The sequence below is a fragment of the Prionailurus viverrinus genome, chromosome A2, assembly GCF_022837055.1.
Source record: "Prionailurus viverrinus isolate Anna chromosome A2, UM_Priviv_1.0, whole genome shotgun sequence".
Taxonomy (NCBI): domain Eukaryota; kingdom Metazoa; phylum Chordata; class Mammalia; order Carnivora; family Felidae; genus Prionailurus; species Prionailurus viverrinus.
In genome coordinates this window covers 12,164,827-12,187,651 of record NC_062562.1, presented here as the reverse complement: position 1 = coordinate 12,187,651, position 22,825 = coordinate 12,164,827, and the positions used below count along the sequence as shown (strand labels likewise).

The 22,825-nt window shown below is 60.0% G+C and overlaps 3 protein-coding genes across 7 annotated transcripts; 1 reads left to right on the top strand and 2 right to left on the bottom strand.

The window, feature by feature from the left end:
• Positions 1-2,289: 2,289 nt before the first annotated feature.
• NR2F6 (nuclear receptor subfamily 2 group F member 6) lies at positions 2,290-12,654 on the top strand. Its single transcript, XM_047850222.1, has 4 exons — positions 2,290-3,269; positions 6,917-7,011; positions 9,990-10,577; positions 11,902-12,654. The coding sequence occupies exons 1-4, from the start codon at positions 2,983-2,985 to the stop codon at positions 12,174-12,176; spliced, it is 1,245 nt and encodes a 414-aa protein (XP_047706178.1). The 5' UTR covers positions 2,290-2,982; the 3' UTR covers positions 12,177-12,654.
• Positions 12,655-14,832: 2,178 nt separating this feature from the next.
• On the bottom strand, positions 14,833-17,110 carry OCEL1 (occludin/ELL domain containing 1). 5 transcript variants are annotated; one of them, XM_047826806.1, is made up of 6 exons: positions 16,981-17,110; positions 16,447-16,623; positions 16,119-16,318; positions 15,735-15,900; positions 15,417-15,521; positions 14,833-15,233 (listed from the first exon to the last, which is right to left on the bottom strand). In XM_047826806.1, the coding sequence occupies exons 1-6, from the start codon at positions 17,047-17,049 to the stop codon at positions 15,111-15,113; spliced, it is 840 nt and encodes a 279-aa protein (XP_047682762.1). In that variant the 5' UTR covers positions 17,050-17,110; the 3' UTR covers positions 14,833-15,110. The 5 variants fall into 5 exon arrangements, with proteins under 5 accessions (XP_047682762.1, XP_047682771.1, XP_047682779.1 ...); XM_047826815.1 differs by having other exon boundaries at positions 15,417-15,470; XM_047826823.1 differs by lacking the exon at positions 15,417-15,521.
• Positions 17,111-18,756: 1,646 nt separating this feature from the next.
• On the bottom strand, positions 18,757-21,676 carry USE1 (unconventional SNARE in the ER 1). Its single transcript, XM_047849585.1, has 8 exons — positions 21,516-21,676; positions 21,140-21,189; positions 20,903-20,981; positions 20,660-20,812; positions 20,133-20,145; positions 19,666-19,693; positions 19,203-19,377; positions 18,757-18,961 (listed from the first exon to the last, which is right to left on the bottom strand). The coding sequence occupies exons 1-8, from the start codon at positions 21,654-21,656 to the stop codon at positions 18,779-18,781; spliced, it is 822 nt and encodes a 273-aa protein (XP_047705541.1). The 5' UTR covers positions 21,657-21,676; the 3' UTR covers positions 18,757-18,778.
• Positions 21,677-22,825: the final 1,149 nt, after the last annotated feature.

Sequence of the window (22,825 nt, the reverse complement as noted above, 5' to 3'; positions counted from 1 at the left end):
ACCTTATCCCCTTTTGTCTGTGGCCAAGAGTGCAAGAGTGACTTCAAGCCCCCCAGTCCCACCAGTTTGCCCGCGGTAGGGGGAGGGCGCAAAGGGAGGCAAGGTCACCTGTTGAAGGGTGGGGAATGAGTTCGCGCTGTTGGAGGGGTCTGGGGCTGGTTCTCAGGCCGCCGGGAGCCGGGTCTGGCCGTTCCCACGGGTGCCCCCTCGGCAGATGGGCCCTGGCCTCTTTGTCCGCGGTCCGCAGCCGCCGCAAGGTCAAATGTCACCGCGGGGCCGCGGGCAGGGGTCAAGGGGGCGGGGCCGGACTTCGACCCACCCCCAGGAGGGCCCCAGGGGTTCAGGGGCCCTGGCGCTACTAGGGAGGGCCCAGGCGGCCGGCCGCCAAGGGGTTGGACCAACGGGAGGTTCTAGGATCTGCAGCGGATATTTCCCTAGTCTCCAAAACGGCCACTTCTGAACCTCACCTCCTCTGGACTCTTGTCCCTCAAACCCCAGGTCCCTGCCCCCTGCCCTCTCCAGCCCCTCTTCTGAATCGCTTCCCGGGACCTTCTCTCCCTTCCGAGACGTAACCCCTCCAACCAAGAATCCTGGAAAGCCCAGAACAGGGACCTAGGACCCCTGCCCTCACCCCAAAAAACCAGCCAGCACCTCCACGTTCCCAGGCAGCCCAGAAACAAATGGTCCTCTCTAACCATTCAGACCCTCTCCTCCAGCAGGGCTTACAAGGGCAGAGAATTCCACTCTAGTCGGTCCCATGGAAAGTCCTTGCTCACGTCTAACTCCAGTCCTTCTTGCTTCCTGTACTTGCTAAAACCTCCTCTAGCTCGCACCCAGCCAGATTCTCCCTGGGAGGTCCAGAGGCCCGGGGCTGGGTGTGTGGTGCCTGGCTTTTACAGAACCTTGGTATCCTCTTAAATGTTGCATGATCTCCAAGCTCTCCCCAACCCCCCACCCAAGGTGTCCCCTCAGATGTAATCTGGAGAAGGGGATACCCTTTCCCATGGCCCTTTCCAGCGAGGGGAGGGGAGAGGGCAGAGGGCAGTTCTCCTGCCCCGCAGCCCTCAGAGTCCCAGCCACGTGCCCTGGTGTCCAGCTCTGGGCCCAGGGCCCAGGGCCCAGGGCAGGGCAGAAGATAAGGCCCACAACTGGACCTGCGGGACTCCAAGGTGAAAGGTCACCGTAGGAAGGGCTTTTCCAGCTGGTTAAATGTTAACAGGCCCAGAGCTAGAGGCTCAGGCTTCCCCAGCCCAGGGCTGCCTGGGCCGGAGTTGGGGTGGGGGCACGACAAAGAAAGGGTGCTTAATAAATGTTGGTCGGCCCAACGGGTTGGGGGGGGGCGGTGGGGTGGGGAGAGGAAGCCAGGGATGGGTGGGGGGAGTCTGTAAGCCAGCCGCAACTGAGAGGCTCCAGGGAGCCTGGAAGAGACATCTGCAGTCCAGCCGGTGGCCTGGCCAAGCCCTTTATGTGAAGCACAGAAAAGGAAATTAAAGAGGAAAAGGGGCAGGCCGCAGTAGGGATGGTGGGCATTCCTGCTGCTTCCAGCCTCCCGCCTAGCTGGGCGGGTGGGTGCCCTGCCCCCAGAGGCCTAAAATTCTGGAGGGGGCCCCTGACCTCGCGTCCCCGCAGGCCGCAGACCACAACATCCCTTGGCCCTGGAGATTCCCAGCACCAGGTGTTAGCTCAAGCTGAGAAAGGGTGGGGTGGGGGTCGGACGCGGCGACTTTCTGGAAGAGGAAGCAAACACAATCCATCAAGCAACTGTGCAAAGAAATGCCCCAGGGTGTGTGTGTGTGTGTGTGTGTGTGTGTGTGTGTGTGTGTGCCGCGCAGGGGCGTGCCCCCCGGGTGCAATTGGCCCCCCATTATTGCTTCTGCGGGGAATGGAGGGGTAAGGTTCTGAGGGGCTCCTCGAGGGCGGTTGAGCGACGCATCGTCCAAGGCCGGAGGTGGAGGGGAGGGCTTTGGAGAGACATCTTGGCGAGGCTGCGGAAGGGCAGAGGGCAGCGGCGGCCCAGGCTCCTGCCGCGGCCCGGCAGGGGTTAAGGCTGGAGTCGGGCGAGGGCGGGGGTAGGGGGAGAAGGAGGGGGGGGGAGGGTCAGGCCGAGCGGCCCCGTGCTCCGCCCTCGCCCCTCCCGCCTGCCCGGGCGCCGGGCGCCGAGCGAGGCCACCCATGCCCTTATAAGGGTGGCCGTCGCCGGGGCAACGAGCGCCCGCCCCCAGCCCGCGGCGCGCGCCCCTGCCCCCGCCCCCGCCCCCCGCCCGCCCCGCGAATGGAACGTTGTGTGTCAAACCGGCCGCAGCGCGAGGCCGGCGCGCGGGGTCGGCGGCGGCGGCGAGAGCGAGGCTCGGGCCCAGGCGCAGGCCCAGGCCGGGCAGGCGCGGCCGCAGAGGGGGCGGCAGCTCGGGAAGCGCCGGACCGCAGCCTTGCAGGCCCCGAGCGGCCGCCTGGGGACCCGGGGAGGCCAGGGGGCGCGGCGACCGGCCCCGGCGCGCGCCTGCCGCCCCTCCCCCGCGCAGCGGGCGGCCGCGTAACTTGCGGCCAAACTTTCCCCCCGGCCTCCCGCGCTCAGATGGCGGGCCGCTAAGTTGGCCGCAGCCCCCAGCCAAGCGGCGGCCAGGCCAGAGGGCGCCCCCTGCGCAGCCTGGGCCGGGCCATGGCCCGCGCGCCCCCGCCGGGGCCCCAGGGCGGCGGGGCGCGAGTCCCCGGGGCCCCCGGCTCGCGCCTCTAGTGCGCCCCCCCTCGGCCCCAGGCCCGGCCCCGCGCACGCGTGGGAAAGTTGGCCTGGAACCGGCCCGACCAGTTCTGCCTGGGCGCGCGGACCGGCCGCAGGAAGTTGGTGCAAAACTTTTTTGGGGGGTGCAGCCGGTGCCCCCCGCGCGCCGGGCCCGGATGCGTGCCGGGTAGGGTCCCCCCGGGCCGAGAGGGGTGCCCGGAGGGAGGAGCACGGAGGGGGCGCCCCGGCCCCGCTGCCCTGGGGCTATGGCCATGGTGACCGGCGGCTGGGGCGGCCCCGGCAGCGGCGGCGGCGACACGAACGGCGTGGATAAGGCGGGCGGCTACCCGCGCGCGGCCGAGGAAGACTCGGCCTCACCTCCCGGCGCCGCCAGCGACGCTGAGCCGGGCGACGAAGAGCGGCCAGGGCTGCAGGTGGACTGCGTGGTGTGCGGGGACAAGTCGAGCGGCAAGCACTACGGCGTCTTCACCTGCGAGGGCTGCAAGAGCTTCTTCAAGCGGAGCATCCGCCGCAACCTCAGCTACACCTGCCGGTGAGCCCCCTATCAGCGCACCGCCGCTGTGCACCCGGCCCCGGCTTGAGCCGGGCCTCTGACCTGCTCGGTCACCTTGGGCCTGGCGCTGACCTTCCCTGGGCCTCCACTCCCCCTCTGAGATAGGGGCACAGCCCCCTCTCCCCACCTCCATTCCATTCCTGGGATTGTGTATACAGTCGGCGCTGTATCGATGCAGGTCCCCCCCGTCAGGTGGTCCCTTGCGGCTTCCGCCTCAGTTCATTGCTCCTTCTCCCTCCCTCCCTTTTCTCCGGAGAGGGGTGATCTCCGCGCGGGGAGGGGTTGGGGGTGCTGTCAGGGGTGGGGCCCTAACCCCAGGGCATCCCTTCTCTTGGGGATCTCGGTGCGCAGGGGACCCCTCGGGAATCGAACGTGGAACTTGGACTGTGGAGCTCGCAGCGTCCAGGGGCCATTGTCTGCGGCCGCGCGGATCGATACGGCGCGCCCTTGGGGTCAAATATCACTTCCAAAGTCGCCCTGGCCACCGAGGCGGCGGCGGCGGCGGGAGCGAGGCCGGGGTGGCACAGGGCGGCCTCTTTCGCATGAGGAGCCCTGCTGTGGGGAGAGATGGGCTTGTCCATCCGGGGGGGACTCCCCCCACCCTGCGCTCACCCTGGGCCTTGGGTCACCGGAAACCGCCGCTGCAGGGCTGGGAGGGCGGCGGGATTTGACCACACCTCGGCTGCTCCAGCCCTCCCCCCACCAGGAGTGGGTGCAGACCTGGGGCTGCTGGAAAATCCCTGAAACTTCAGTCGTCTCTGACAGGGTGGGGGTGAATGTTTCCAAGAAGGAGCCCTGGGCTGTCCTGGGTTGGAGTCCCCGCTGACAGGGTGTGGCCTTGCTAGTTTCTTTGGTTGGCGCTGAGGTTGGGTGTCTAGCCCAGGGCCCTCTTCCTATCGCTCTTCCTTGAGTGCCCTTTTGCTCCATTGACAGGCTCCTACTCTGCTTCCCAGCATGAACATGGATAGGCTCTGCCGAGCCAGTATGGAGAGTCCCATTTTCCAGATGTGCAAAACTGAGGCCCACAGAGGTCCCGGCACTGCCCTGGCAGGGGAGTGCACTGGCAGGGGAGAGACCCTGCCCCATGTGGGGCTTAGCAAGGGGAACTGGGGTTGGGAAGAGGGTAGGAGCTGAGTCCTGGTCAGGGTGTCCCCGGGGAGAGGGCAGCCGATGGAGGGCTTGTTGGTGAGGCCGAAGGGCGGGGCCCCAGGTCCCAGAGGCTGGAGTTTGGCCCCAGGTCTGCGGTCAGGGCCTTGTCTGGGGTAGCTCTGTGTGTGTGTGTGTGTGTGTGTGTGTGTGTGTGTGTGTGTGAGCTGGCTTACTCCCTCCTCCAGTGCTAACTGGGCCACCAGACTTTGGCCTCATTCTTGTTGCTGGAATAACTGCCTGATCTCTGGCCAGGTCTTTGGGGAGGGCAAGGGAGGAGCTTAGGTGGTTTTAGGGTCCCAGGGGCTCTCTGAGGGTGGGAGCGGGGAGCACCAAGACAGGGGAGGGGGGAGTTGTTTGGGGCCTGCAGTTTCTTCAGAAGCTCTGCACTGTGTGGCCTGGTGAAGTCACTGCTCCTCTCTGAGCCTCAGATAGATTCAGCAAGGTTCCCTCAGGGCCTCGCCTGGGTGATTTGATGCCAGTCCCCCAAAGACACCCCAGCTCCAATCCCAGCTCTCTTCCAGCCTGGAGGAGACACAGTGAGACACAGACGCTCTCTGCCTGTGGAGTCTGGGCTGGGCCAGAGGGAGGGGACGGGTCTGAAGTCCCAGGACGGAGCGAGGGGCTCTACCCGAGGTTCAGGGAGGGCTGCCTGGAGGTGGCCCGTGGAAGGTGAACCTTGAAGCAGGAGGGGCTTGGCAGGTAGAGGAGGTGAAGGGCACTCCCGCAGAGAGCATGGCCCAGACACACACTCAGTGGCAGGTTAGGGAGCAGCATTGTAGGTGGAGACCACCCAGGCATGGGAGAAGTTAGAGCTGAGTGGATCTGAAGTGCTGGACTGAGGGTGACAGGGAACCAAGGAGGGTATGTGGGCAAGGGAGGGCAGTAATCAAATTGGACCAAAGGCCAGAAGCCCAGGGAGGAGGCTGAGCGGGGTCATGGGGTTGGGCAGAGCCTGTGCTCTTTAGGGGGGATAACAGGTGGAACTTACCGTTGCCCCGTCTGGAGGGACAGGAGGTCTGTCCCAACCCCACAGCTGGGGAAGTTGAGGCAGAAGCTTCAGGACCTCCCCTGAGGTCAGGGGCCCTGAGCTGGGCCCCTGCCTGCCTGCCCTAGGCCTAGCTGTTTCCACCCGGCTGCCCAGGACCCTCCCACTGCCTGCCTGCTGGGCTTTGTTCTGGTTCTGCCTGAGCTCCCTCCACCCTACCAGGGCCTCTTCCTGGGGGCTCAGGCCAGGCAGCAGACAGAGGCCCTGGCTTAGAAGCTGGTGCTTTGGGATCTGGGTCCTTGGAGACCCCCAGGGCCTCAGCTCTCCTGAGCCTGCCATTGAAGCGCCCCAGCATGAGCTTGGGTCCTGATGCCCTCCCCAAAGGCCCCCCAGATTCCCCCAGACACAGTGCATCCCACGTGGAATGGGCATCGGGCCTCCCATTTCCAGATGAGGCGACTGAGGTTCGGCGGAGAAGTTGCCGCCCCATGGTTGGGGCTGCGTGTCTTTAGCTGAGATGTGTTTGCTTTTCAACTCGATTGAACGTTTGTTTCACTCTGTGACTGTCGCTGGGTATCCTCTTGGTGCCCAGATGGGACGCTAGGGGTGTCTGCCCCAGGTCTGGGCCTTGGAGAGCCCCGAGTCCGGGATAGAGAGACACAGAAGGAGCGCAGGGGCTGGGGGCCAAGGGGAGGAAGTGCTGGGGAAATTTGAAAAACAAGGGCCTGAACCTTCCTGCTTGGGACTGACCCTGGATGGGGAGCTCATGGTCTTGCAAGGCGGGGCCGCCTTCCCCTCCCTGGAACCGGCAGTTATCCCTGAGGGCCACCCAGAAGAAGCTTCTCAGGCTCAGCTGGGAGTTGGAAGTTCTTCCCAGAGGAGGTGTGGGGTCTTCAAGGGAAGAGAGGAGTTCATTCGTTCGTTCACTCATTCATTTATTCATTGATGGTGGTCTTGTGCTGGGTGATAATACTGGGGCCCTACCGTGCCCATACCAGGATTGGCCCTGGCCTGGCCTGGCCCCTAGTCTCTTAGTTAACTCACAAAGCCCGGCTCCCTGTCCGCGTACCTTTGCCGTTCTGACATTGCCTTTGGGACGAAGACCCCACGCCTTGGGCCAGCAATGAGCAAGTAACTATGAAACTGGGCTTTGGTATTTTTACATTTCCAACCTTTTGCTCTTGTGCACTCTCTGCCTGGAGTCGCCTCTCCGTTCTGGGGAACTAACTTCTGGGCAGCCTTCACAACCCCGTGCCAACACACCCTCCCGAGCGGGCCATTCTCCTTTGCCATAGACTCCATTCGTCGCCACCTGCTCCCAGCTGCCCTTCTCCCCTTTGCAGGCTTAGCCCCTGTGCCCCTGTGGGGATACCTGCGCAGCCTGGGGTAGGGGGGCACTGGTATTTCTGGGGCGTAGCCCTCCACGGTGGCTTACGGGGTGGCTCAGGGAGCAGGATGTGGGTGTCATGGCGACCCTCCCGCCTGCCTGTAGGTCTAACCGTGACTGCCAGATTGACCAGCATCACCGGAACCAGTGCCAATACTGTCGCCTGAAGAAGTGCTTCCGGGTGGGCATGAGGAAGGAGGGTGAGTACCCGCCGGTGTGGGACAGGCAGAGGGTGAACCAGCAGCCCTCCCCTCTCTTCCCTCTCTCGGGGGCCTGGGAGCCGTGGAGGGTGGGGTCTGGCGCCTGTTAACCTTGTTACCACCGATCCCAAGATCCCGTGGGCCTCAGTCTGGCCCCGGGGCTGGAGGAATCCGATTATCCGTGGTCACCTGGCGGCCGCGGCGGAACTGGGGACGCGAGGGACACCCTGATTCAGGCCCATGTTAGGACTGTTCTGCTCCCCAGCTCCTCTTCTCCAGGCCTCCTGGCCTCGGAGTCACATTCCTTGGTCCTGACACCTTGGTGGCTCCTTTGCCCCCTAGGTGGCCAACGCATTCCGAATAAGGATGTGTTGTTTGTTTTGTTTTGTGTTGTTTTGTTTTGTTTTGATTGCTTTCCTCCATCCTCCACTCCTGGCTTTGTGTTTGCCCAAGGCAGGAACTCGCCGATTAAGGCAAAGGGCAGCTTACCCTTCCGCCTGACCCCGGGCACTGGGAGCCAGAGGGAGGCTCAGCCCCTTGTTTCTGCCCTGGGGACTTGAGTGGACACGTGCTGGGCAGCTGGGTCCAGACCTGGACCAAGCACTCTTAGAATTCAGTTGGAATCCAGAGACTTCCACATGGGGCCTGGTGGGCTTGGGAGCTAAATCTGGCTCATTGGACCAGAATCCCATGCTGGGCTTCCTGTCTTGGCCCCGGACTGTCATGGGCCAGTTTGGCAATTCTCCCCTGCATCTTGAATCTCTCCTGCTCTAAAGTTGGTTTCTTCTCTGCTGGCCTCTGTGCAAGAAGCTGGCAATGGCTGCTCAGTCTTTCCCTTAAAACTGATTACTCTCTTTGGTCCTGCTAAATTTGGAGACGGTTTGCACCACCCCCACAACCTGGATTTTGCCTCCACTTGTTCATTTGACCTAAACTGCTGATACACCTCAGATCTCCAAAGTCTCAGGAGTGGGAAGTAATCATAATCCCAGCTCGTGCCCCAAGCACAGTCCCATCTCAGGGCCTTCTGCCTGGAGCACCCCAGATGCCTGCATGGCTTCCTTACTGCTTTTAAGATTTGCTTAAAGGACATCTCCTCAGAGAAGCCCTCCTGATTACTCTTCACCGGCCCCCTTTATTTTGCACCATCTGCCTTGCTCTGTAAGTTACTTGCTCTCCCACCAGAATACAACTACTCTTTGAGGGCAGGGACTTCTGTCTGTCTTCTTTTCTGACATATTCCCAGGGCCTAGAACACAGAGGGTACTTAATAAACGTTTTTGGGCTTGAATTACTACCCGTTTAGCCCTTACTATATGCCTAATGCTGTTCTAAGCAAGTTAGGTAGATTCTCATTAATTTAGTGATTGGTGTCATCACCGGTATTACCACCTGCATCGTACAGATGGGGAAACTGAGCACAGAGAGCAGAGAAGTGAGGCTGTTCGCCAGGGTCAGAGCAAGTAGAGTTGGGTGGAGACTCGAACCCATGCAGTGTGGGCTGAATGAAGAGGAAGGGCTGGGGAAGGGGTTCTCAGGAAGGAGGAACAGTAAGTGCAAAGGCTCTGAGGTAGGAACAAGGCTGGGTGATGGATGAATGCTGGAGGTAGGGTTCAGAACTGAGCGAGCAAAGAGGGAAGGAACAGGTCACTCCCTGGGGGCCAGGATGTTGAGCTGGGATTCACTCTCTGGCCTTATCCAGCTACACCCTTATGATAGTGGATCCTGAGCTTAGAAATCACATGGAGTCTCCAGCCTAAGCCCTCACTTCCCAGCTCAGCTCTACTAGCCCCTGGCTCCCACCCACATTCTGTTCCCCACTCATTCCATGGCTGGTTGACCAGGAGTTCATGGAGAGGAGACAGGGCATGCCAGCTCATTAAAAGATCATTACCTAGTTTCTGTCTGGCCCTCAGCTCAGTCTGCCCCTCCGTCCCACCCGTCCTGGCACAGGTCAGGTGAGCATGTGGCCGCCCCGCCTCCTCTTTGTGCCTCAGTTTCCTTCTTCCCATCTACCTGAATCTTGGGGACACTGACTGAAGCCAGCAGTGGCTTCTCCCCTCTTAATGGGCAAGATAGTAATTTAATGTTTATTGAGCACCTACTATGTAGGGTAGGACTCCACTCCTGGGGTCACTGCAGACCAAGGAGACCTGCCCTAGGGAGCCATGACCTGGGGGTGGGGGTGGGGTTGGGAGCTAGAGAAAAGAGCCCATCTCCATAGGAGAGATCACTTGCTTAAGGATAGGCTGGTCAGGAGCCCTGAGTTGTGTGAAGGTGACCCCTCTCTGGCCCCATTATCAGTTCCAGACTCCCATGATTGACAGATGGGGACATGATGGATGGATCAAGCCTCCATGGCTGCTGAGTGGAGCTCACACCGTCCAGAGGGAGGGGGCCAGGCATGGATTAGTCTTTATCTAATGGTCCCATCCCACCCCCCGCCCCATGCTCCTCGGCAAGAAGTGGGGGTGGGAGTGGTGGCTGGACGGGGGCTTAGGCTAAGGGCACAGGGCAGAGCAGGGTGGGGCCTGCAGGACCCAGGACAGGGGTCCCTGGTCTCCCAATAAACTGTGCACCCATGGGGTGGGGTTGGAGGTCCAGGGAGAGCCTGGGTGTGGGGAGCCTTTGAGGGGAGGGGTTGAGTGACCCTCTGATGACTTTATCTTCTTTATCTTTCCCCCTCTTTTCCTCTCCCCCCCCCCCCATGACTCTGGATACCCACTTTCCCTCTTGTTCCTTCCCTCCCTCTCCTCCCTCTTCCTGCCACCTCCCTCTTCCCTCTCTGGCCTCTCAATGTCCCTCAATCCCTTTCCCGTACCCTTTGTCGCCATTCCACCTCCCGGATCCCCCTCCCCCCTCCTCACCCGGTTCCCTGCGGCGGCGGCGGCGGCGGCGGCGTGGGGGCACCTATCTCTCCTCCCTCTGCTCCTGCCCCCTTCCCTTCCCTCCTTCCCATCTCCATTCAATCCCCGCAGCCGTGCAGCGCGGCCGCATCCCGCACTCCCTGCCCGGCGCCGTGGCCGCCTCCTCCGGCAGCCCCCCGGGCTCGGCGCTGGCGGCGGCGGCGGGCGGAGACCTTTTCCCCGGACAGCCGGTGTCGGAGCTGATCGCGCAGCTGCTGCGCGCCGAGCCCTACCCCGCGGCGGCCGGGCGCTTCGGCGCGGGCGCGGCGGGCGCGTTCGGCGCCGGGGGCGGCGCGGCGGGCGCCGTGCTGGGCATCGACAACGTGTGCGAGCTGGCGGCGCGGCTGCTCTTCAGCACCGTGGAGTGGGCGCGCCACGCGCCCTTCTTCCCCGAGCTGCCCGTGGCCGACCAGGTGGCGCTGCTGCGCCTCAGCTGGAGCGAGCTCTTCGTGCTGAACGCGGCGCAGGCTGCGCTGCCCCTGCACACGGCGCCGCTGCTGGCCGCCGCCGGTCTGCACGCCGCGCCCATGGCCGCCGAGCGCGCCGTGGCCTTCATGGACCAGGTGCGCGCCTTCCAGGAGCAGGTGGACAAGCTGGGCCGCCTGCAGGTCGACTCGGCCGAGTACGGCTGCCTCAAGGCCATCGCGCTCTTCACGCCCGGTGAGACGCGCTCCGATGCGCTCCGGCTCGAGCAGGCGGTCTCCGAGGCCGCGGGAGGGTGGGGGGGGGGGCGACCCGAACCCTGACCCCGGCCCCCGTAGCCCTCCACTCCCTGACCCTCGGGTTGCCGGACCTGGCGCCCTGCACATGCCTGAGCTTTGATGGGGGACAGTGGAGGAGGTGATGCAGGCAGGGTGGCCCCCTGATGCCCCCATCCCCCTGATCCCAGGTCTCCCTAAGAACCCAGAGCTGGGCACAGCCTCTCTCCCTGATTCCCAGGCTCCCTGAGACTCCCACCTTCCACCCCCTCATCAAGGTGCTTTTCGTGCTGAGGGCAGAATGAGAGGTGGGGGGGAGGGGGATGCAGGAGGCAGGTCCCCGACATCTGGTTCTGGCCCGAAGTCGCTGATCTTTGTCCTCCCCAACTCCTGACCTTGTTCTTCCCTCTTACTGCGCAGCTGTGGAGGGCTGCCTGGCAGGGATACCCTGACAACTGGTTCTGGCCTCCCCTGAGCTTTCCACTCCTCGATTCCTGGGCCCCCAGACTTCTGACCCAGGGCTCCCAAACTGCCCCCAAGGCGGCCTCCTGGCAGCCGGGTCGTCTGGGATTGCCTTGGGATTAGGCAGGGGCTGGTTTTGGAGTCCCTCCCACTGTGGGCGGGGCTAGGGCGGGGCTGTTCCAATACCTTCCTAGTCATTAGTTAACTGGCTTAGTAAAGTCCTACCTTAGTCCAAAGACTGGTGGCATAGCTGGCTCTGCTCTCTGGAAGGTTCCGGATCCCACTAGGTGTCTTCATGGGGTCAGGAATGCAAGAACCAGACCCAGACCATTCTGAGAGGTGGCTTTCATTTGATAAATATGGCTTTGCCCCTCTTTCCCCCAGAATATTCTTTTTCTGCCCCATCCTTCACGGGTCTCCAATTTAGATGCTGTCACATTCACTGACACCCCAGGCCCCCCTGTCCGAATATTCTCTCTGGGCTTTGCCTTCTTTCCCAACTCCCCTCCCCAGCTTCTCTTCCCCTTGAGCCCGATTAGAACTTGTCACCCTGCCAAAGGCCTGTCTGAGCTTCTCTATCCTTTCTTGACACATCACTGCCCACTCTTCTGTGTTATTGTCCCCATTTGAGGCCACCTCAGTCTCTCTTGAGGACTGACACTGCCTGAGATATCCTATTTGTGCCTCAGGCCTCCGTTTCCCACCTCCTGAGTGCCCCCCTCCCTCCACACCCAGAGCCCTGAGTGGTACCCCCCAGTCACCCCCTGGAGCCTTGCGTTTTCCTGCCACTTCCCACCCAACTGACCTTGCCCATGTCTCCCCAGATGCCTGCGGCCTCTCGGACCCAGCACACGTGGAAAGCCTGCAGGAGAAGGCGCAGGTGGCCCTCACCGAGTACGTGCGGGCCCAGTACCCGTCCCAGCCGCAGCGTTTTGGGCGTCTGCTGCTGCGGCTCCCCGCCCTGCGTGCTGTCCCCGCCTCCCTCATCTCCCAGTTGTTTTTCATGCGCCTGGTGGGCAAGACGCCCATCGAGACGCTGATCCGAGACATGCTGCTGTCAGGAAGTACCTTCAACTGGCCTTATGGCTCAGGCCAGTGACTTCACGGGGCCCGGTGCGCTGTGGCTGGGTCTGCAGACCTCAAGGGATACGGATGCTTCGGCCTTGGGCGGGGCCCCCCAGCGGAGGACCCTGGCTTCTCTTCTCAGACTCCTATTTTTTAAAGACTGTGAAATGTTTGTCTTCTCTGTTTTTTAAATGATCATGAAACCAAAAAGAGAGTGCTTGTCCAGGCGCCAGCCCCGGCCTTCTCAGAACTCCTGGCCAAAATAAGATGGGGAGGGACTGACGGCTCCCCTCCTGGGACAGCCTGTAGCTCAGCGCCCCAAGCACGAACTTTTGGGACGGTGGGGGTTGGCTTCCCTGGTGTGATGGACAAAGGCCTGGTGGCTGGACTAGCTGGGCGGCCGCAGCCGGGCAGGGGTAGTATCTATCAGGCAGACCCTCTGGACACGTAATCCACGTTGGACACTACATGATGAATGAATCGAGGCCAATAATAAAGCTATTTCCTAACTGCACGGCCTCCATCATCTATCTTCCCGAGGGGAGGGGAGAATGGGGGGCGGCCTACCATGGCCACCTGCTCCCAGCCTCCTGCAACACCCACAGCCTAACGACAGCCCTACTTGATGTTTGTTTGTTTTGTACGGTTTTGTGGGAAACAAGCCAGGGGCGGGGAGGGGACCCCCGTGGTCAGCTAGTGAGTCCGTAGGAGCCAAGTACTAAATACTACAGATGGCTCGGGTTCAGATTCAGGCCCTGGCCTATGAAGGTAAGCCTCATAGATTCACACAGGCCCTGGACCAAACACCTTACTGTTAACCTTTGGTCAGTCTTTAATCATGGTGTCTGAGCCCTGGTGTCCTCTGGAGAAATATTCGGAGTGGTTCTGCCACCTGATCTCAGCCTAGACAGTGCCCACAGCAGTTGGTTCAGGGAGTGCACGGGGCCCAGAACTGGCCAATGAGACTTGATGGTGGGATTTGGAAGCTGTAACTGAAATCAGAGCCAAAAGAGGAAGACCCAACTTCCCAGGATGCCTTTGAAGCCCCTGGATCAAGCCATTCCTGAAACCTTTTGGTGCATCCGTTCCACGATCCGAGATTTACTCTTTGGGGCCTGAGTCAGTCTGAGTTTGGTTTCTTCTCACATGTAACTAAAAAACTGTTTCAGAGATTGGCATTTGGAAGGTGGGACAGCCAAGGACAAACTGAAACGTGGACTTAGGTCGATGTGGGGAGAGGCAAGGCACCATGGACCTTGCCATCCTGGTCTCAGAAGTTTGTGGCCCAGCCCTGGTGGCAAAGGCGCCTGTGGGGTTGACTGCCGGGACTGTGGCTCTAGGGGTGGGTAGTTAGGGCCTAGATGGCAGAGGCAGGAGGGTGGCACTCTTGGCCCTGGTGAGGTCTTGTCGGGAAGACAAAGATGCCCCTGTGAAAACGGGGAAGAACTCTGGTCTTGCCCCACAGGCTGGGCCTGTGCTCAGCCCTTAAACCTCCTCCAAAAGGCTTCCCATTAGCACCCAGCCTCCTTCACGTCCATATTGTTGGAGGCCTGGGAAGTTGAATCCGTCTCCTGTGGAATAAAGGAGGGTCTCGTGGGTATGCTCTGCCCTCTGACGGGACTAAAGTAGGTACGGGATGGAGAGGATACTGGGCTCCCATCAGAGGGTGGGCTGTTTCGGCCCCGAGTCAGCATCTCCCATGATGTCCTGCAGGTAAGCGAATGTCCCTCCCGTTGGGCTGGACAGCGATGCTCTGTTAGATTCACAGGACATCTGAGAACTGAGCAGGACCATTCTGTCCGTCCTGCTCTCCAGTCCCTGGGCCAGAGACCTGGATGTCTGTCTCGGCCTGACTGCAGAACTCCTACTCCTCCTACAAAACCCCACCCATATGGCCCTTGAAGACGACATCTTGAGGCTCTGGTTAAGACTGTCATCCAGCCTTTTGTTATTCCTCTTACCACACTGGGCCCAGGCCCATGGTCCCTGAGCGTAGAAACTCCATGACTACTGGTTCTGGGACTGAGGACTCTGCGACTGAGTGGCTGACCCTGCCTTCCCTGCCTGTAGTATGCCTCCCTGATCGTCCCCATCACCCTTGCTCCCCTGGCACGCCAGCCCTCACCCACCCTACTCAGGGCCCCGCATGGGGTGGGCACCCTGCGACTCTCTCCCAGAGCCAGGCACAAGAGCTGTACTCACACAGTGCCTGGCATCAGTCACTGCCCGGCCTACAGTGCCCCAGTAGAAGCGGAGATTTTTAAGGGCTCATGTATCCGGGGTGGCCTCGGGGACTCCAGCAGGGCTCCTGGGCTGAGTCCGCCCCCTTCAGGAGGTCCCCAGTACTGCACCACATGAATTTTGTATCACGCCCACGGAGCAAGACTAGGGAGGGTCCTCCGCCAGTCCTGCCTCTGTTACTGGACCTGCCGAGACTTGTGGCTCCCGGGGCTCCCCTAGACCAGGCCTGGCTGAGCAGGTGATGCCGGATGTCAGCTCCTCAGCTTCCCACCAGAAGACCACATGCGGTTCTTGGAGGAGAGGGAGCTCTCCGGACAGACAAGGGTTCACAGCCTGCCTGGACAAGTCTCTTTTCCAGAACCTTGAGTTTTTAACTCTGGAAAATGGAATAACGATTGTTTTGGTGACAACTGAGTGAAATCAGGAATGTTAAACGGCTGTACACAGTAGGCAGTTAATAAATGTTTATTACACTGGGATGGAAACGAGGAAAGACCTGCTTCCAGGGGATGGGCTGAGATCTGGGCTCAGGGCCTGGGGTCCCAGAGCAGGTTCTGGGAAGGCTTCCTGGAAGAGGGGGCCATCAGAGCTAGGTCTCAAGGGCTGAGGCATTTGCAAAAGCTACCCCAGGAAGGGGTAGCAGCAGGAGCTAAGGCCAGGAGGTAGGAGGCAAGGGCAGGGCGGGCCCCCCACCCCGATGTGTCCCTCTGCCTGTCTGCCGGGGCGCTCAGAAGTACACGGAACTCTTCTGGTCTCCTTGCTCATCAAATTTCTGGATCTGTGTCTTGAGGTGCCTTAGTTTGCCCTTCAGGTAGTGGCAGCGAGCCTGCTTGTCTAGGAAGCTGGGGTCCTGGGCAGGGCAAGAGCCAGGAAAGTCCTTGTAGCAGTCTGGCTTACGGCCCTCAGCTGCTCAACCCTCTGCCTTTTCCTCTCTGAGCCTCAGTTTTCTTTCCTTGAAACTGGGCACACTGAGCCTCATGGGAACGTCATGGGTGCAAAGCCCAGGCTGTGGGATTCAGGAGGCATGACTCACCGTCTGTTTCTTCTTAAATTCCCTCCAGACTCGGGTGGCAAGTTGGGCCTCCTTCTGCAAGTGGAAAGGGGAGGGGTGGGGTGGGGTGGGGTGGCTCACAGAATGCTGAAGCCAAGGAGGGATGGGGAAACTGAGGCTCAGATGGACAAAGTGACCCGTCTAGTGAGGACTTCAAGGGCTGACTTTGGCCCCTGTGCTGTGGTGCCCACCCAGCCTAGAGGAGAAAGAGGCCCAGGGACCTGGACCCAGGGGGTGTCGCAGAGGCCAGGGTCCATCACCAGGAAGGGCTGTGGGGCAGGGGTTTCTCCCGCCGCTGACCTGGCTTCGGGGCCTCGGCAGTGAGTTCAGCAAGGTCTCCAGCTGTCGGAGTTTTGCCCGGGCACAGCCCACCTCTTGCTGGAGCTCCAAGAACTCTGTGTACTGGTCCTGGAAGACTGCAACATAGCGGCTCCGTTCCCTCTCACTCCTCACTTGTGGGTACTTACTGCGGGGTTCAAGTGGGTCAGAGTATGAGTGTGAAGAACCCGTCCTGCTCCCCCAATCCGTTTGTTTTCCTTTGCCCATGTTGGGCTCCCTGCCCCCCCACACCCCTTTTCTTTTCTCTTCTTACTATCTGGTAAACTTTTATCCACTTGTCAAAGCCCCAGCCTCAGTGCACCTTCCCTGTTCCCCGGCATCAGGAACAACGTGGGGGACACTCACAGCTCATAGTCGGGCACTGGGTGGGGCCTTGGCCTACGCCCCCCAGGGATGGCTTCAATAGGCTTCTTGGTGCCCAAGAGGGCCCGGGAGGGCAGCTCATCCTCAAACACAATCTTCTTGGGTCTGGCCCTGTGGGCTCCTGGCTGAGGCTCGCACAGAGCGCGGGGAGGGCTGGTTTCCTGGACTGGAGGCACCAGTCGCTGCAGGTGCCGCAGGAATCATGGTTTGGAGTTAACCAGGGTATGGGGAAGCCGGAATCCCTCAAACGGCGGGGAAGGAATCTTTTGCCTAGGTTCGGCCTGGGAGCCCTCCTCCCGTCCAGACTCACCGGGGGCCCAGGGCCAGGCGGGCGGGTCTGCAGATCCCCCCGATAGCCGCGGGTCTTGGGGCTCTCCCGGGTAGGCATCCGCCTCGGGGAGGCGCCGCTCGGGCGTCCCTGGGGCGGCGGGCGGGTCTTGCGAGGGACGCCGCGGCCCGCGCGTGGCGGGGGTGGTCGGCGAGCTGCCTGTGGACGCGACAGAAGGACGCGCCTGGAGGCGGGCAAGGTCGGACGACGCACAGGGAGGTGGACCGGGAGCGGCCAACTCTCCGCGGACCCGCGAGCTCGCAGGCTCCGTTGCTATTTGCATACACGCGCTCGATTGGCTCTCAGAGCAGCCCGCCCCTGGCTGCGTAACCCGGAAAAGCATTACGCCCGTGACGTCACCGCGTACCCTGAGCCCGCCAGGCTCCAGTTAACCCCCGAGAGGCCGCAGCCTCGCCCACTACGGCGCGTGAAGCCCTCGGACACCGCCCCCGAGAAGCCCCCCCGGGACCTCCGCCCCAGCGGCAGTCCGCAGGGACCGCTCCCGTCCGGGGTCACCTGTCCCAGCGTCCGGGTCTCCGAGCCTGGGTCCGCTCCCGGAGAGGCGCCTGAGTCCCGGTTGTGCATTAACTTCTAAGGCTGGACACAACCGGAGGGGTCGCTTCACAGGGCGGGGCGGGTCCTAGCGGGATTGGGCGGGGTGGGGGCGGGGCCCGGCGATGAGGGAAGGGGATCCTCCTTTGAATCGCAGGTTCGAGTCCAAAGGAGCCGGTGACTCACCTCCGACTCTGTTTTTTGGCCTGAAACACCGGTGGTTTTGGCAAACTTGTACTTATCTACTTACTCAGAAATTATATTTTAAAACTATTTCTCTAATCACTAGATTATTATTCTCTGACCCGCTGTAAGAGAAATACTGGTTTTCCTACAACTTTTGTTAACTCCAGTGCTATTATGGTTTCCCACAAGTATGTTTTCAGAGTTTTAAATCTTGACTCATCTGGTGAGAGAAACAGCCCAGAAACGATTTGTCTGTTTTCTTGCAAATTTGTTGTTGTTGATTTTTGGGAGCTCTTTGTTTAGCAAGGATGGTGCTCAACCAAATAGTGGGTCTTTTCCTTTTACTATTATAAACGAGGTCTTTCAATAAGTTTACTTTTTTTTTCCCATGAGGGAAACTAAGTATTCGTAAGTCCTTTTCTGTTTTATTTAATTCTCTTAACTGAAACAGCTTTTTTATTTGGGTTTTTCATGTAGACAGTCGTATCATCTGCAAATAACTCCTCCTTTTTTTCTCATTTCTTCTTTCTTGTCTAGTTGTATTGACCAGCACGTCCAGACAAATCTCTGGGGGAGTTGGGTGAACTGTGGGCCTCCCCCCATCTCCCCCTTCCTCACTTTGATGGCAGAATTGCCTGTATTTATTCATTAAATTCAATGCTGTCTTTGGCTTGAGATTTTTCAGTTAAATGAGGGGACTATCTATCTTTGCCTAATGTTTTTTGAGAGATGTTGAGTAATGGACACCGTACGGTCCGAAGTGCCATTGATTCACCCCACGATTTTGTTTCCTGATGTGTTAATGTGGCTATGTTGACCCATCTCTGCAACTTAGGTGTGAGCCTTCTTAAGATCTGTTTTTTTCCCCCCAATTTTAAAGTAATCTCTATGCCCAGTGTGGGACTCGAACTCACAAACCTGAGATCAAGAGTTGCGTGCTCTACTGAGCCAACCAGGTGCTCCTTAAGATCTATTTAAAAAAAAAATTTTTTTTTTCTAACGTTTATTTATTTTTGAGAAGAGAGAGACAGAGCATGAGCGGGGGAGGAGAGAGGAAGAGGGAGACACAGAATCCGAAGCAGGCTCCAGGCTCCGAGCTGTCCGCACAGAGCCCGACACAGGGCTCGAACTCATGGACCGCGAGATCATGACCCGAGCTGAAGTCAGATGCTCAACCGACTGAGCCACCCTGGTGCCCCAATCATCTTCAGTTTCAAGGAAAGCCCAGCACGGACACTCCCTCCTCCAGGCTGACCTCCAGGCATAGCCCCATTTCTCCCCCACCCTCCCCTTGATCCCACAGGGCTGAAGGCACTGTTGGCCTTCGACTCTATCAGACCGGAGGCTCCTGGGGCTTCTTGGGACCTGGCCTTTTGCAGTGTGGGGTAGGTACCAGGGGGGAATCCGAGGGGGATGGTCTTCTGAGTCCCTTCCCAGACTGACCTTCCTCTCCGGCTTGTGCATCCTCTGTGGCTCTCAGGAACCTCCAAAGACCCTCCCATATTGTTGCCTAGCCCAAAGGGCACCCCTGGACACGGGTGGAGGGCAGACGGATGCGGGGGGCCAGCACAGGTCTTTATTTGAGTTTGGGCATGATGCGGATGAAGAGGACCATGCTGATGAAGATGAAGCAGACGATAACAAGCATGGCCCAGAGCAGCCAGTTGACCGACTTTTGCGTGTGTTGCTCCAGCCGCTCCGACTCTGTCTTCAGCTTCTCCAGGTTCTGGTCAGCCATCTTGAGTGAGTGCGACAGGGTCTGTGGGGCAGGTGGGGAGAGTGTCAGCAGGACTGCAGCCAAGCGTGGCCTCTCACCACCACCCTGGGGCAAGTCCCCTCCTCTTGGCCCTGGCTGGTACTGCGCCCTCTGCTGGGAAGTCCACTTTTGCCTTCTGTCAGACTCCTTGATCCAACAAAGCCCTGGCCCCCATGCCCCTCTGCTGGGAAGCCTTGTCTGGCGTCCCAGGGCAGAGGCTGAAAAGGCCCCACAGTCCTCACACCTGGTTGTCCTTCTTAATGACGCTCTGGGCGGCCAGTGTGTTGGTCTTGAGGCTCCGGGCCAGGCCTAGCATCTCCTCTGCCAGCTTCTCCTGGAGGTTCTGATGTCGCTGCAGGACGAGGTCTAGTTCGGCTGCTGACTGTTTCTCATCTCCTGGCCTGGGCCCTGCCACCCCACTGCCCTCACACGTGGGCGGACAGGTGGGCGTGGGATAGGAAGAGACCAACATGTTCCCAAGGAACCCAGAGGTTATGGCTTCGGCCACGGCCCTCCTTGGGCCTCAGTTTTCCCCTTCTTTACTTTGGCTTTTAGGAAGAACATCCCCACAAGTGGCTTCTGATCGATGGTTTAGATGCTTGTGGTGGCCCTCATGGTTTGGTGCCTCAGTGGCCCAAGGTTCATCCAGCCCCCCATACTGCCCCCCCCCCCCCCCCCAGTGCTCCCCAAGGGCTGAAGACACTCACGTTCTCTTCCTCACATCCAGCTCGGGCTCTGTAAGTGAAAAAGGCCAAGCAGGAAGAAGGAGAGGATTGGTTTCCCATTTTCCAACTTCCTGATCATCGCTTGTGCTGTGTCTGCTACTCATAATGTTGTTTCCTATCTTGTCTGCTGCCCAGTGAGCTCCTGATCATGCTTCAAAGCTCTAGGTCAAATGCCCTCTCTTTTAAGAAGTTTTCCTCATCCTTATCTGGGCTCCCCCAGGCCCCAGGTCCCTCTGCTAGCCTAACCTGTGGGCTGGGTGTATCCGGCTTTATTTCCTCTGGGGCCCATCTCCTCTGTCCTGGCACCCCCATCAGGCTTAACTAGGTGATGCCCCTGGGGATGTGCTCCCTGGGCTGTGAAGACCGTGGAGGAGGCAGGTGAAAGAGGCAGCACATATCTTGTCCCAGACAGTTAAGCCTCGAGTCCTGTTTTATTCAGGTTGACTCACCTCCAGCAGAGTCCTATGGGAAAAAGAGAGAGGTATGAAGTCACCTACCTGGTAATGCCCCCAAACTGTCCTTTCTGCTCTCGGAAACTCCCCACTCTTAGTCAGGGCCCTGGGCAAGTCCTATGGCCTCTGTGCCTCAGTTTCTTCATATTGAGGGTTTACCTGACCCACGTAAAGTGTTCAAAAGGACACCTGTCATCCTATTTTACAGGTGAAAAAACTCGTCCACTTGTGGCAAGATGAGATAAACTCAGTCTGTCTGTGGCAAACTTGTCTATCTGTTGCTCTGGGCCAACTCTGGGGCTTAACGAGATAGGTGCCATTTTCGCCTTGTACCAAACTCCTAGATATCTAGCAAAGTCCTGTCTAGGCCCTTCTGTTGGGAAGCCTACTGTGGGCCCAGGGTGGAGGCTGTTGGGCCCCTTAGGGTCCCTGCACCTGCCAGGGTGGGGTTGTTCTGCTATGCACAGGCACTAATCTCCTGTCCCTGACCAAAGGGTTCCCAGGGATCAGGGAGAAAGCCCTACCGTGCCTAGAAGCTCACTCCGCATTTCGCTGGTGTATCGTGCCCGGGACTGCAGATGCACTGTCTTCGTGGCGGGTACCCGCTCCTTGGCTGTGGTTGGTACACGGCCAGGGGCCAGGAACTGGTTGGCTAGTGCTTTCTCTGAGGAGGAGGTCTGCAGAAGAGGGAAAAGGGGTCACCGGACGGGCAGGTCCTGGGCAGGTGAGCATGATGAGGGCCGAGGAAGTAGAGTACCCCTGCTCACCAGCTTCTCTGCCTGCAGCATCCCCTTCAGGAAATCTACCTTGCGGGAATATTCATTGATCACCTCGGAGGCCGGTTTGCTGGAAGGTGAGAAGAGGAAAAAGAAAACCTGCCCACTGCCTCCAGTTCTGGGAAGGGTGTCAGCAGGGGCTGGAGCCCAGGGATTCCCCAACAGGGGCTGGCCTTCAGGCCTCGACTCCCATCCCGATTTGAAGCCCCTGTAGCCGCCGGCACTCACCTTGCCTGGGTTTTCAGGGCCTGCAGCATGTCCTCGAGAGCTCCCACGTACTGGGGAGGGAAAGTGGGGTGTAAGCCCGGTTCCCCCCCCCCACATCCTCCCACTAATAACGCTCAAAGGTGGGGTGGTCAGAGCCATCAAGGGGCGGGACCAGGACGGGGGCAGGACTGAAGAGGGAGGAGCCACGTCCCAGGGGGGCGGGGCCAGCTGAGCTACAGGGAAGGGGGCGGGAGCTGCAGGTGGACGTGGCGGAGCCGACCGGAAGAGGCGTGGCCAGAGCGGCTGTTGGGACTGGGGAGTCGGGCCCGGTGGCCGTCAGCCCCGTAGGCCGCCTTCTGGGAGTCGAGTTGTACTCGGAAGTACAGGTTTCCCTCACCTTTTCCAGACGCCACTCGTCCGGGTCCCGCTTCTCCGCTGCCATCGTTTCGCAGCGGCAGAGCAGCCGCACCAGGTTCAGCTCCAGCCTCGACGCTGCCATCCCCTCTCGGCGGTACCCAGTCCCTTCCGCCGGCGCCATCTTGGAAAAGGTCGGAAGCGCCCTCGTTTTGGCCTCTTCCGGTCGCGTCCGCCGCTCGCTCGCTGTTCCATCTTTGTTTGGGGCGGAAGTAACGTCTTATTTCAAGGAGGGGCGCTGTGCTGTCCATGTTTATTCAGGACTGAATCGCTTTTTTTTTTTTCCCCCCTCGCAGGCGTCTTAGCTCTTCCGGGAGGGTTGAAAGGACCGGATCCTTCGAGGTCAGGTCCATGTGCAATATACGTCCTCTGCTTATTCTTTTCTTTCTGATCGGAATTCCTTCCCCCACACCCACTCCTGTTTGGGTTCTTCTCATACTGAGCTCTTCCGTATCCAGGCAGCCTTCCCGGTTCTTCCTGGGGTACGGCCCTGGGACTAAGGAATCCAAGGCTTAGGGGCCCATCCAGTTTGTGATTATGTTCTTCCGGGTCTGACGCTGACTCCACTCCCCCCCCCCCCCCCCCCCCCCCGGGGCCTTGAGCGAGGTTTCTTAATTTTTCTGGACTCGGTTCCTCCTTTGGGTGGAACTTTGGGTGGTGTGACAGAGCCTGCCTCCAGGGGAACATTAGCTAGCCCTGGGGTGAGAGGTGGGACGGGGTCGCCCCTAACCCACCAGGCCTCATGGAGAGAACCCCACCTGGGTCCCCAGCCCTCCAGCTGAAGCCCATTCTGTGAGCTCCTCCCACCCCAGGCTTGCAGACCGGGTGAGGAGGGGGGACTTTAGAGGGACTAGAGCCTGGCATGCAGCCCTCATCCATCTTCCCACTCCTCACGTCACTTGTGTCCTGTTCACACCTGTGGGCCTGGTGTTCTCGAGAAATACTATGGAGGAGAGGAAACCCAGGAATGATGATGAAGGAATCCAGGGGGCAGATGAGGCAGGTTCTGAATCCCAGCCCTGTCCCATCCCAAATACGTGGCCTTGGACAAGTCTCTCAACTCTTCCTCATGTGCAGTCTGGACTAGGGTTCTTCACTGTCCCCCACCCCACCCCCATGGGCCCCACCTGCCAGCAGGTTCCCACAACTGCCCATCTGATTTGCAGCCTGGGAGCTGGTCTGAGAGGGGATGGTGGGGGTGTGTGGTTTCTAGCTCTGTTGGGCTCACCAGGAACCGATCCCTTCATAGGGCAGATGGCCCCTACAGCTGACATTTAAGCCCTACCTGGGGAG

Bases quoted from the DNA above. Each gene is read 5' to 3' on its own strand.
- NR2F6 (XM_047850222.1), top strand. From the start codon at position 2,983: ATGGCCATGGTGACCGGCGGCTGGGGCGGCCCCGGCAGCGGCGGCGGC. The intron at 3,270-6,916 runs GTGAGCCCCCTA...GCCTGCCTGTAG, and splicing joins AACCTCAGCTACACCTGCCG to GTCTAACCGTGACTGCCAGA. The intron at 10,578-11,901 runs GTGAGACGCGCT...ATGTCTCCCCAG, and splicing joins CATCGCGCTCTTCACGCCCG to ATGCCTGCGGCCTCTCGGAC.
- OCEL1 (XM_047826806.1), bottom strand. From the start codon at position 17,049: ATGCACAACCGGGACTCAGGCGCCTCTCCGGGAGCGGACCCAGGCTCG. The intron at 16,319-16,446 runs GTGAGTCTGGAC...CGGCACCTGCAG, and splicing joins CGCCTGGCCCTGGGCCCCCG to CGACTGGTGCCTCCAGTCCA. The intron at 15,234-15,416 runs GTGAGTCATGCC...TGCCCTGCCCAG, and splicing joins AATTTAAGAAGAAACAGACG to GACCCCAGCTTCCTAGACAA.
- USE1 (XM_047849585.1), bottom strand. From the start codon at position 21,656: ATGGCGCCGGCGGAAGGGACTGGGTACCGCCGAGAGGGGATGGCAGCG. The intron at 21,190-21,515 runs GTGAGGGAAACC...TTCCCTCCCCAG, and splicing joins ACGAGTGGCGTCTGGAAAAG to TACGTGGGAGCTCTCGAGGA. The intron at 20,813-20,902 runs GTGAGCAGGGGT...CCTCTTCTGCAG, and splicing joins TGCTGCAGGCAGAGAAGCTG to ACCTCCTCCTCAGAGAAAGC.